This window comes from Petaurus breviceps, unplaced genomic scaffold, assembly GCF_028583685.1.
Source record: "Petaurus breviceps papuanus isolate PSGF00001 unplaced genomic scaffold, PetGlider_PUasm1.0 90137, whole genome shotgun sequence".
NCBI lineage: Eukaryota > Metazoa > Chordata > Mammalia > Diprotodontia > Petauridae > Petaurus > Petaurus breviceps.
In genome coordinates this window covers 412,585-424,587 of record NW_027187183.1, presented here as the reverse complement: position 1 = coordinate 424,587, position 12,003 = coordinate 412,585, and the positions used below count along the sequence as shown (strand labels likewise).

General features: G+C 48.1%; 1 protein-coding gene across 3 annotated transcripts in view; it reads right to left on the bottom strand.

Annotated features, from left to right (window-relative positions):
* Positions 1 to 10,404, bottom strand: part of ABCA2 (ATP binding cassette subfamily A member 2) — a 72,759-nt gene extending 62,355 nt beyond the window's left edge. For 2 of the 3 annotated variants that reach the window (XM_069107520.1, XM_069107519.1), the window contains exon 1: positions 9,772 to 10,404. In XM_069107520.1, the coding sequence (XP_068963621.1) occupies positions 9,772 to 9,837 (66 nt within the window). In that variant the 5' untranslated portion in view covers positions 9,838 to 10,404. The remainder of the gene's footprint in view (positions 1 to 9,771) is intronic. The other variant, XM_069107518.1, reaches the window with a different exon arrangement.
* Between the last annotated feature and the right edge of the window lie 1,599 nt (positions 10,405 to 12,003).

Below are 12,003 nucleotides of genomic sequence, written 5' to 3'. Positions count from 1 at the left end.
TATTTGCTAATCCAAGTGTGTCTGCAGGTTTACAGCTTTTCATACATGACTGTGTGGTTAGGGGTGGTCAGGGGTGCCTGTAAAATTGTATAGACTGACCTAGAGGGTAAAGATGTTTGTGTATGTGATTTTGTGTGGCTGCACATGTCCATGGATATCTGTATACACGTCTAAATACATATAATTGTAAGCGTGGATATGTGTGACTATTATCTGGAAACGTGACCGTGTGTTTATATTTCTATACATATGACCATGACTATATCTATATAACTGTTTCTCCCTTTGTGTGTACATGGATGCAGAAATAATTACATGTGTATAACTGCATGGCTATTTATATGCTCATAATCACCTCAGGTTGGGGGTGGGGGGACATAAGGCACTGAGAAGAGAGGACTCTGGGGACCCTCCCCTTAGCCCTGGGACCTTGGCCACAAGAGCCTGACTAGCTTTTCCTGCTGCCCACCTTAGGCTCTAGGGAGCTGGTGCCCAGCAGGCATCACTGTCATTATAGCAACAGGAGCCCACTGCCAAAACCTCCTCCCTACTTCCTAATCATCATAGCAGCAGCCATGCATGGAGGGCCAAGGAGAGGCCCCAGACCAGCAGGTGGGGGGTAGGGGTGATGCAGGAGCAGCATCTGGTTATGGCAGAGTAAGGCTAGCATGCCAGGGCACCGCCCACAGCTCTGGGCCAGGGGTCAGGAATTTGCAGGGGCTGAGCCCTCTGCCATCTAATATATGATTCCCCCAAAGATTCTGTCTAGGACACTGATCCCAGGCCTTTCTGCTAGGGTCTAGCCAACTCTTCCTTCAATGTGCCCAGCCTGAGGAAGGGGCTTCTGGGTACCATGAGAGTCCTCAGACCATGGGTCTATCCAAGGCCCCACCCTCACCACTGCTTGCCACCAGCCAGGAGGGAAACTAGGTGAGACTGGCTCAGTCACCATGGAAACCAGAGGGCTCATCACCATAGCAAAGAGTGGCAGCAGCTCTTCCTCCCCTCCTCCTTGCCCCCCCTCAGAAAGGCAGGTCTGGGTGGGCAGCTCAATAAGCAGTCATTTCCCAGCCCTCTCCAGAGCTAACCAAGATCATCCCAATTTCCAAACAGGAAGATGGTGTACAACAGGCAGGGCCCTGGGTCCCTTTTAGGTCTCCAGAGAGACCAGATTTTGGGCACAGAACACTTGAATTTGTTCTCTCACACCCAGGTACCATTGGCCAGTCCTTCATTTGACCCAAGGTGACAGACTTTGTCCCCCAAAGGAGACAAGATGGACCACAGCTAGGAACACAGCTAGACAACAGAGTGCCCTTTCTGTGTGTTAGGCTCTTTTCCCTCTCCATACCTCAGCAGAGCCACAGGATTCTGATCCCTTCCACCTCCCACTCTCTAGACACCAAGGTGACGGGCACTGCCCTGTAACAGAACACCCTGGGTGTGAGGCTCCTCTGGCACAGAGGCCAGCTGAGGCAGGGATACCCAGAGGACAGGTGCCAGGCAGTTACTGAGATGAGCAAGCAGACAGGGTCACAAACAGGTTTCAAAGAAGCTATACTCCACCCCAGGTTCCTCTTTTTCTTTTTTTTTACAACTCAGAGCCTTGCAGGATAGTACCATGGAAAGAGCAGTGAACTGAAAGTCAGCATAACTCTGCCATTAACTGATTATGGCCCTGGACAAGACACTTTACTACTCTTAAGACTCATTTCCCCATCTAAAAAATGGGAGCAAAGGTAAGGTCCCTTTCAACTTTTATATTTAATGGTCTATGATTTTCCATCCTTTGCTTTACACCCTTCAAGTCAATAGTCATTTACTGATTAACCTACTCTGTGCCACACCCTATGCTGGGTGCCTTTGGAGAAATGAGGCAAGCCTGGATTGCTGTCACAACATTCTAGAATTTCAGAATTGGAAGGGCCTTAAGAGACCTGCAATGAAATTAGAATCCTTTGGACAACATCCCCAACCAGTGGCTGCCCACTCTTTGCTTGAAGACCTCAGCTAGAAGAGCACCCACTCCCTAGCAAGGCAGCACATCCACTTTGGGGATAGCACTAGCTGTTAAGGCATTTTCTCTGATGTTGGGCCTAAATACGCTTCTTTGTAACTTACATCCCTTGTTCCTGGTTCTGCCTTTTGGGGCAAGGCTGAACAAGTTTCACCCTTCTTCCATGTTACGCAGAGATGATCAAGTCCCCCAAAGCCTTCTCTTCTCCAGACTAAATATCCCCAAGTCTTTCCCCACCCCAATCCTCATGGTTTGGACTTCAGGCCTTTCATCTTCTTGGCTGCACTCACTCTTCTGAACGTGCTTTAGCTTATCAACATCATTCCTAAAATATGGTACCCAAGATTGAGACAGATTTTGGGGGAGACATTGCCAACATGGGAACTTTCTTTGTTTGACTATGGATATTTGTTGTAAGGATTCTGTTTTCACATGGAAGGGAAAAGGTAGGAGGGAGAGAGGGTGGATTTTCATTAATTGAAAAAACAAAATAAAAAGTATTGTGCCCACCACTATGCACAATAGCCCAGATGTGGCCTAAGCAGCAAAGTGGAACTATCAACTCCCTCATTCTGTAACTGACTCTCTTGATACAGTCCAAGGCAGCATTAGCTCCCTCAGCACACTAGTGATTCACACTGAACTCTGATTCCCAATAAAATCATATCTTTTTCAGACACTAAGCACACTTCCCCCTGTCTTGTCAATGAGCTCATAGTCTACTTAGGACCATGAAACGGTGAGACAATTATAAAGCCTGGTGTATAAATGTGGCTCAAATCATGTGATCCCCACTCACTGTTAGAATTCTGAAAGGCAGTGTAGTCTCATGGAAAGGGCCCTGGACTAGGAGACAGGAGATCTGAGTCCTCATTCCTCCATCCACCATAGGACCTTGCACAGGCTCTGGGCCTCAGGCTCTTATGTGTCAAATGAATGGGCTGCCCCCACTCAGACTAGCTAATCTCTAAGGCCCCTATCAGTTCTGACATTTCAGGAGCCTGATGAAATGACATCACAGATGAGAAAGCATTATGCATTTACTTTAAAACACTCTTTTTATACTGTATACTAATACTGTAGGAAAGAGCAATATTATCTTTATTTAAGCTTCTTGGGGCCAGGCAGTATCTAAACCTCCATTTCTCCCACAGCACCTAGCATGGTGACCTCCCTACACATGGAAGTCATTCCATAGACATTGGATGAGTGAGAGATTATGATGAATCTAAATCATTGCTTATTACTAAGAAGAGAAGCAAAGGAAAGAACACTGGCATTGTAGTCAGAAAACCCAGATTTCAATCCCAGTCCCAATATTTCTTAGCATGCAACTCTAGACAATGTAATCTTTGGACCCTCAGTTTCTTCATGTATAAAATGGGGAAAATAATACTTGTACCACCTACATCATAGGGCTGTTGTGAGGAAAGTGTTTGTGCACATTTTAAGTGCTATATAAATATCAGCTCTTATTTTTGAGGGAAAGACAAAGAATCGAGGGAAGAGGCCAAACCTGAGCTAAGCCCTGAAGAATGGGAAGAGGGTAGCAAATGTATTACAGACAGAAAAAAGGGTCCATAGGCCCCTTCTCTCCGTACTCTACTGATGGCCATAATAGGAATTCCTCCTTTCCTCAAACCTTCTTCTTCTATCCCTGTAAACAAGAGAACTGAGGATATAGGAGTCTCAATCAGTCCCTATCTCTGCTCTACTCCCAGTGATCAAGGCAAAGTGGCATCCCGTACCCTAGAAGGCTCCAGACTTCTCTGCCTGGCAGTTTCTCCCACAGGGCCCAGGATGCACATGTGATGGTATAGTGGAAAGAACCCAGGGTTTTGAGTCATAGGGCCATTGGTTTGAATCCCAGCTTTGCCACTTTTATTACCTGGGCAATTCATTTAACCTCTTGGGGCCTCAGTTTCCCTGTCCATAAAAGGAGGAGGCTAGAATAGATGACTCCTAAGATTCTTTCCCCCTCTTAGTCTACAATACAGTAGCATTTGGACTTTGGTTCATTTTACTGAAGGGGAGACTAAAGCCCCAAGAGGGAAGGCAATTTCTTCCCTTTCTTGGGCAGGAACATCTCACCTTTGAGACTGCCTATCAGGCTGCCTGGCCTATTGTTCATGAAAATGAGAAGGGACAGAGGCATGAAGGGAGCTTTGAAGACAGTTGCACTTCTGGACCCAAGAATCCACCTATTTGCACTAACAAATCCAAATTCCCCAGATGCCCCTAAAGCCCTCTAAGTTTCCTCCTTTTGACACTTCATCTCATAAGAATTCAGGAGTTATGGACCCCCATTTACAAAAGACTGAGGCACTGAGCGTAGAGAGAGGTGTAGCTACAGAGCCAAAGCCAATGACCCTGGCATGTGGAAGAGGTTCAACATGCACACAGGGTCCAGACAGGTTGGGGCAAATGTCTGGATGGGAGATCCATATAAGGGAAACCACAGGAGCTTGGGTATATCCCTGACCTGTGAAGGGAAGGCAGGGAGGTTAACCACAGAATAAGCCAAAAACAATTCACACCCACAGCCTCCCAGACCCTTTATCTAATAGGGGACTGAGGCTACAGACTCTGAGAGGAGATAGGACTGGCTTGTTCCATCCTCCAGTACCAGCTCACCCTGGAACCCTGGAGACTAACCAGAGAAGAAAGAACTCCTGTTCTCCAGAGTTGGGGCTTTATTATCCAATGCTTCCCAGGGATCCAGCACCAGCCGACAGGGTCATGGGGTATGGCTCAGGGGTCATCAGTCTAACTCTAGCCTAGGCAGCCCTTAAAAGACTCGGAAGGAAGGGTGGCTAGGTGGTGCAGTGAATAGAGCACCTGCCCTGGAATCAGGAGGACCTGAGTTCAAATTTGGCCTCAGACACTTGACACACCATGTGACTTTGGGCAAGTCACTTAACCCCAACTGCCCTCCAAAAAGCAAAAAAAAAAAAAAAAAGACTTGGAAGGTCCCATGAAATTGAAGAGGTTCCTTGGAGCACTAGGGAAGGAAGGGGGGAACTGTTTCCTCCTTTTAGACTAGAAATGACCCAGTTTTGCTATCACCAACAGGAGAAGCAGCCCTAGAATTAAAACCCTACAATGGAATCCCCACACACACCCCAATTCCACTTCTAGGCACAAAGTTCAATCTAACCTAAATCTGTCATAACACAGTCCTCTTTGAAAGACCTTGCTTTTGAAAAACATACCTCAGTCTTCCTCATATTTGATCTACAGCTCCTAATTCATGATATTCTGTCCTGGACAGACTCTTCTAGACCCAAACTTCCCACCATCCCTATGAAAGATGAGCTTTGTTTACCCATTTTAAAGAAGGGGAAGATGAGGCCAGTGCCTGTGACCTGTCTCAGGGTATGGAGATCAGGGCAGCCTTGTTTTCAGATTCCAGGATCCCATCTCCTGATGACAGGCCCAGGAATCTCACCCACAAATAGCCTTAGCAAGAAGACTAACACTGAATTCTATTCCCTCATGGTCCCTTGACCCACTCCTGAAATTAGAAGGGACTCAAGTGGCAATGACTTCTCTAGATGTCCTTCAATAGATTATCACTGGATACTTCAAAGAGTCTTTAAAAATGGTGGCATTCCACCTCAAGGGCCCAGGTAAGAGTGACGATTCATCAATTTCTGAATGCCAGCCTCAGTTCAGGACCTATGTACCACTGGCTGGCAGGCACATGCTAGTTTGGGAGTATAGCCAGATCTGCAGCAGCCAAAGAGGAAGCATAGACTCGGACCCTGGGACCAGAGCAGAGCCTCACAACAAGAAAAGCACACAAGAAAGTAACAGTTCTGAGGTAGGCGTCAGGGAGGACTACCAAACCTGGCATTCAAGACCAGCTCCAATGTGGCCCCAGTCTACCTATGCAGGTCTCTCCCCTCCTCCCTAACACATTCCCTCTGCTGCAGTGGGACCAGTCTCCTTCCCAGCTCCTACATGTGTTATGATCATTACTGTCTCTGTTCTTTTCCCTCCTCTTCCCTTCTACCTAATCAAAAGAGGATTTATCGCTCAAGGCCCAGCTCGGGTTGTCCCTCTCTCCAAGAACACTTCCCTGATGACTCTAACCCACACTGAACACCAGTTATATTTTCAGTCTTATCTCCCAGGTTAATATTTAACCAGAAGCTTTAGCCTTGTATCCCCAAAGTAGTCTGGAAAGACCACCTTTCTTATGTTGCCCAGCCCTGGACAAGTAATAATGACCTAATTAATCCCTAGTGATCGATTGAAGACATAAGGGCCAGGAGAAATAATGAAAAGAAGCTGCCAGAATGAGGCAAAAGTACCCCAAGGTCACAGGTCTGACCCAGGGATTTTATCAGCACTGTGTCACAAAAGAAATCTGGAGGCAAATACTGATGTTCCAAGTTCCAGATTGCACTATCCAGAGATCTGGTAAACTGAACTATACCATTTATCCCTCCTTTCCCTTGCTGGGTGAAACAGGGAGCCCTGCCCCTAACCCAAACACTTCCCTGCTCCCTTTCATCCTCCAAACCCCAAATTCTTTACCTTTTCTTTAGAGCCTGGCTGAACCTCACCTCTCTCCCTCCAACCTTACACAGATCTCCTCTGCTCAACACTGGAAGCTCCTAATCACAGAGAGCCTTACCCTTGCTTTGTAAATCTTAAAGCATTCAATAAATCCAAGTTATTCTTTTCTCCTGAGCCTGGGTTAGAGTTCCCCTGTGGACAAGAACCATATCTTTTCTTACCTCCCTCACTTCTTGGACTAGTACAGAGCTAAGTACAAAGGAGGGTCACAAATGCCTACTTGAAGGAATGAATAAATTGGAGGCAAATGGGATGCTTTGAAACCAAATCCCAAGTAGCCTGGGTGTAGGTGTGGTCATAAGTGCTAAAGGGGACAAATAAGGTGCAGGTGCAGTGCGGAGAGTCCTTTTACCCAGACAGAGACTCCTGGGAAGGTTTTCCTTCCTTCTTCCTGAAATTTAAAGCCCTAGAACCTAAGCCTACATTTTTAGTTTTCAGGACCTTCCAGCTGAGCCCTATCTCCTCATTCCCATTATGAGCAAGGAACTGCCCAGAAAAGGAGCAAGGAGACATAAACAGCCATGAAGAAGAAAGGAATGATGAGACCTAGACTGCTGGAACAGACCCTCTGACCAATAGCTAGCTCCAAAGAAAGCCAACCCAGCTCTTGGCTATACCATCAAAAATCCCAAAGGCTTATTTAGAAATTCAAGCTTCTAGCCCCCTTACTTAGGATTTCCCTGCTCACAACTACAACCTGACAGAAGCCAAGGCTTAAGTCGGGTCTAGCTCAAAAGGCTTGTGACTCTAGCCACCCTGGAACTGGTCAGTTAGGCAGCCAGGGGTGGGGAGGGAAACCTCTGAACATCAGATATGACATAGGGATTGGGGTGAGATTGGACAGTGCAAGGAGAAGCTCAATTGACAACAGCTGGCCAGGAACTGGTCAGCTATCAGATGACTGCAGCTGTCCCCTCCCCATTGAGGGTTAGCACTCTGGAACTCCAGAGCCCAGACGACACCTACATGAAAGAGAAGGTGTAATGGAGAGAAGGGGAACAATTTGGAAGGGGGATGAGAGATGTTCTAAGAGTTACAGAGCATATAAAATTTGGAGTCTTGGAACTGGAAAACACAGGAAATGGGATTGAGGTGAAAAGTCAGGGAGAGGGAAAAACCCAAACTGAGGAATTTGGCAAGGGATGTTTGGGGGTGGGTGGGGACCAGAAGACTGGGATTAGAAAACCTTGATCAAGAACCTTACCTCATTAGGAGATATCAGAGGAGGCAAAGGGCCAGGCCAGCTACTTTTCTACAAAGCTTCTCTGGGAGTTCTGGATACCCTGGTTCCATAGTAGAGGTACATCTCCATGGAGATTTCCCCACCCATCTCATAAAGGAGTAAGTCCTATCTTGCCCTCTCTATTCCCAACCAACCCTGGGGAACAGGGGTGGGGGAAGGGACTAGATTTTAGAAGATGTAGAGGAGCTATTCCCAGTTGCACTGCTGAGCACGTTCAAAAGTAATTAAGAGTTCATGAAGCATAGACATCCCTGACATACCATGCCCCATGACCCAGAAGAAGGGCCAGACCAACCTGGGCTCTAGCTTCCTAACCTCTCCACCTCCTGCCACCCTGAGCAGTACTGTCTCCCCCCACCCCCTGGCTCTGCCCCAGGACCCTGTGACCAGTCCTAGGAGAGCAGCTAGAGCTCCACTCTGCTAAAGGAGCCTCCAGCTCTGATGACTCAGCCAGGAAAGTAGGCAAATGTCAACCCAAAGAACGAAGAGGTCATTGATAGGCCCAGGGCCCTGCCTGGATCCTCCAAACCCATCTCCTTCCCTAGCTCCTGGATGCAGGGACAGGAAAAGCAGCAGGTTGGCTTACAGGGAGGGGAGGGGAAGGAACCATGCCAGGGGCCCTCATACACAGGGAGAGAAAAGAAACAGAGGAATTTCTGCTCCTAAGGCCAACAGAAAATAGCCAGACATTTCTAAACTGGCCTCAAGAAGGCACAGTGACATGGGAACCTTTCCTGCACCTGCTGCCTTTAATAGGAGCCTGCAGCCAAGGAGGGGGGAGGGGGGTTAGAAGGAAGATGGTGTATAGGAATGCTGATCCCACTGCAGAATTCCTGATCACTATGCACAGAAGTCTCCTGTATAACATTGGGCATCTCATTTAGTCCAGGGTCACAGCTAGCCATGTCACTGCTGAGACCACTACCCTTCAGACATTCTCAACTCTTTTACCCAACAAGCATCTTTCTTTAACCCCTCCTTAAATACCCATTCCCCCTCCTCTCTCTTAATATACTTTGGCAACCCTGCCCCTAGCTGAAGGTATTTGATTTGATCTCAGACTGGAAAAGGTAAGAAGACAGACCCTACCCTATCTTAACGCCCTCCCTTGCTTCTCAAAGGACCCAACGTCAGGGCAGATGCAGCTCTGACCCACATATGCTCTGGACTTCCTATAAATAGCACACACACACAGTCACAGCTTGCCAGGCCCCCCAGTCACACTGAATACTGGACTGGGGCAGGCAGTATTCAAAGGTTATCACAGACATCCCTCCTTATCAGAGCTGTTTGTTCTTGGGGGAGAGGGCCTACCAGTGGCCCCTGTACACCATCTTAAGGGCAAGAGTGGGATGAAGGGAAACAGTGTTTTGTCTCCTACCTGGTCAGGTTAATACCTGAGTGGGAAGGCGGGGGGAAGGGGTAGGGAAGGAAATGGGTGCAGAAAGAGAGAATTCGGTGTCTGTTACAAAGCTGGGCCAGAGCAACCCTTAGCCAAGTAGGGCTTGTTTGGGAGGATATTCGTGCCCACCTGGTGCCCAGGCCATGAACACTGATGTGCACCCACAGCTGGGGATGGTCTTCACCTCATCCTCTACACACACACACACACACACACACACACACACACACACTTTTACATAGTTACATAGTCCTCTAGCTAAATCAGGCAGGGCTTTGGCCTGTCTGAGGGTTGGAGATGAAGCGGGGTGAGGAAATGTCCAGTCTCCAGCACCCCTGAGCCCTCCCTGCAAGGCCTCTGGGCTGCCTCCCAACCAGCAGCCTCCTCTGCTACCCTCCCCTCACAACCTGCCCCGCAAGGTCCCGGCTACTGGACCCCCTTCTCTTCAGCTAGACCCTCTCCGTTCTCTCGCCCCACCTGCCATCCCCCCAACTGTACAACCCCCCCCACCCCCATCCCGCTCACCGGGCTGCGCCGCTTCAGCGTTACGTTCTTCCAAAGCAGGAGGTGTAGTTGGTGCAAGAAGCCCATGGTAGGGCCGGACCAAGGACCAGTGCTCGCGAGTAGAGGATGGGGCTGACAGGGCTGGGATGGAGCTGTTGAAGGTCTTGGGTGACTGGAGTGCGGGGCTGGGGCTGGGTCTGAGCGGGTCGGAAAGTACAGGATCTGGGGCCGAGGCTGGAGCCAGGGCCCGAGACCTGGGGTCCTGGAGCCGAGCAGTGCTTAGCGAAGCGGCCGCCGCCGCCCTCCACTCCGTGAGCTCTGCAATGACTGAGGGGTCCCAGTGCCGGGCTCCCGGTTCGGCATCGCCCCGTCCCGGCCCGGCCCGGCCCGGCCCGAGGGCTCCGGCTCCGGCTCCGGCTCGGCCTCTGCAAAACACCTCAAAGCGCGTCCATCCTCCGGACAAGAGGTTCAAGGATCATGGGAGAGCAAGGAGGCCAGAGGCTAGGGATGCTGAAGCTGGGGCGCGTATCGGGAGAAGGCAGACCGACCAGGAGCGCAGCACAGGAAGGCACAGAGAAGGCAGGAGCGCAGCTGGGCTCGGCTCGGCTAGCCTCCTTGGCCACCTCTGCTGCATTGAATTTCCGAGACGAGAATGACCCGCCCCTCAGCTCGGGACTCCCCCTCTTAAAGGCGCAGAGACTTTGGTTCAAACCCTGCCTCTTTTATTACATGTCTGACCTTGAACAAGTCACTTAACAACTCTGTGACTCAGTTTCTTCATTTGCAAAATTAGGAGATTGGATTAGATGACTTCTAAGAAGGTCTTTTCCAGATCTAGCATTCAATAAGTCTGTATCAGTAGTATCAAACTCAAATAGAAACAAGGGCTACTAAAATAAGGGTACTAAGTCAAACTCAAGGATCCCTACAGACCACTAAGGCAGCTAGGTGGTACAGTGGATAGAGAGCCAACCTTGGAGTCAGGAAGACTCATCTTCCTGAGTTCAAACCCAGCCTCAGACACTTACTAGCTGTGTGACCCTGGGAAAGTCACCTGACCCTGTTTGCTTCAGTTTCCTCATCTTCGAAATGAGCTGGAGAAGGAAATGACAAACCACTCCAGTATCTTTGCCAAGAAAACCCCAAATGGCATCATGAAGAGTCAGACACAACTGAACAAGACCACATGCTGACTTAATTTTAAAATGTAATCTATGTTTTATTGTACTTTTATTTATGTGGTTAAATATTCCCCAATTACATTTTACTTTGGTTCAAGTTGTACTTGGTAGCATTGAAGACTGTATGCAGGCCGCATATCTAACACCTCTAAAGAGATGATGGTACATTGAATGCCCAAGGCCTTTACCCCTGTGCTGTTCAACAATTCTCTCAATGATTTGATTTGAAGACCTAAGAAAGCTCACTTGCCAGATTTACAGCTGACACAAAATTGGGAGGGGTAACTCCTGCATTAGATGACAGAGTCAGGATCCAAAAAGATTTTGACAACCTAGAACAATGGGGCTAGTCTAACAAGATGAAATTTAATGAGAATAAATGTAAAGTTCTACATGCGAGTTCAAAAATTTATTATGATCGGGGCGGCCAGGTAGCACAGCAAGTAAGAGCACTGGCTCCAGTGTTGGGATGACCTGGGGATGGAATCCCAGCTCAGACACTTAGCACCCACCCAGAAATACCTGGCCGTGTAACCTTGAGCAAGTTACTTAACCCCAATTGTTTTTAAAAAAAAAATTATTATAATCATAGTTGCCGGATTGGGAAGCTACAGTGCCTGTGACAAAGATCTAGGAAGCGTAGGGAACTTTAAGTTTCAAATTAATGAAGAGTGTGGTACAAAAGCCAAAACAAACAAGACAAAACAAACAAACCAAAAAATCCAACTAATCTTCTGCAGACCCAATTGGTAGGAATGGTTTCTGTAAAAAGCGAAACCACTGGATTCTGCCCTGTTCAAGCCACGTCTTACTTGTTGGGTCCAGTGGGCACCAGTATGTTGGAATGAGTCAGGCAGAGAGCAAACAGAATAATGATATGACTGGGTGCCATGACATATATTCATTGATTGGTCAAAGGAACTAGGAATATTTATAGTAAATATGAGGATACCATGCCAGTAGCTACTACCATAGAAGAAGTCTTCCTAGAGAAGAGAAGGCTTAAGGGGCACATAATAGCTGTAATGATGAAGTTGAAAGGCTGAAGCACAGAAGAAGGATTACCTGGGGT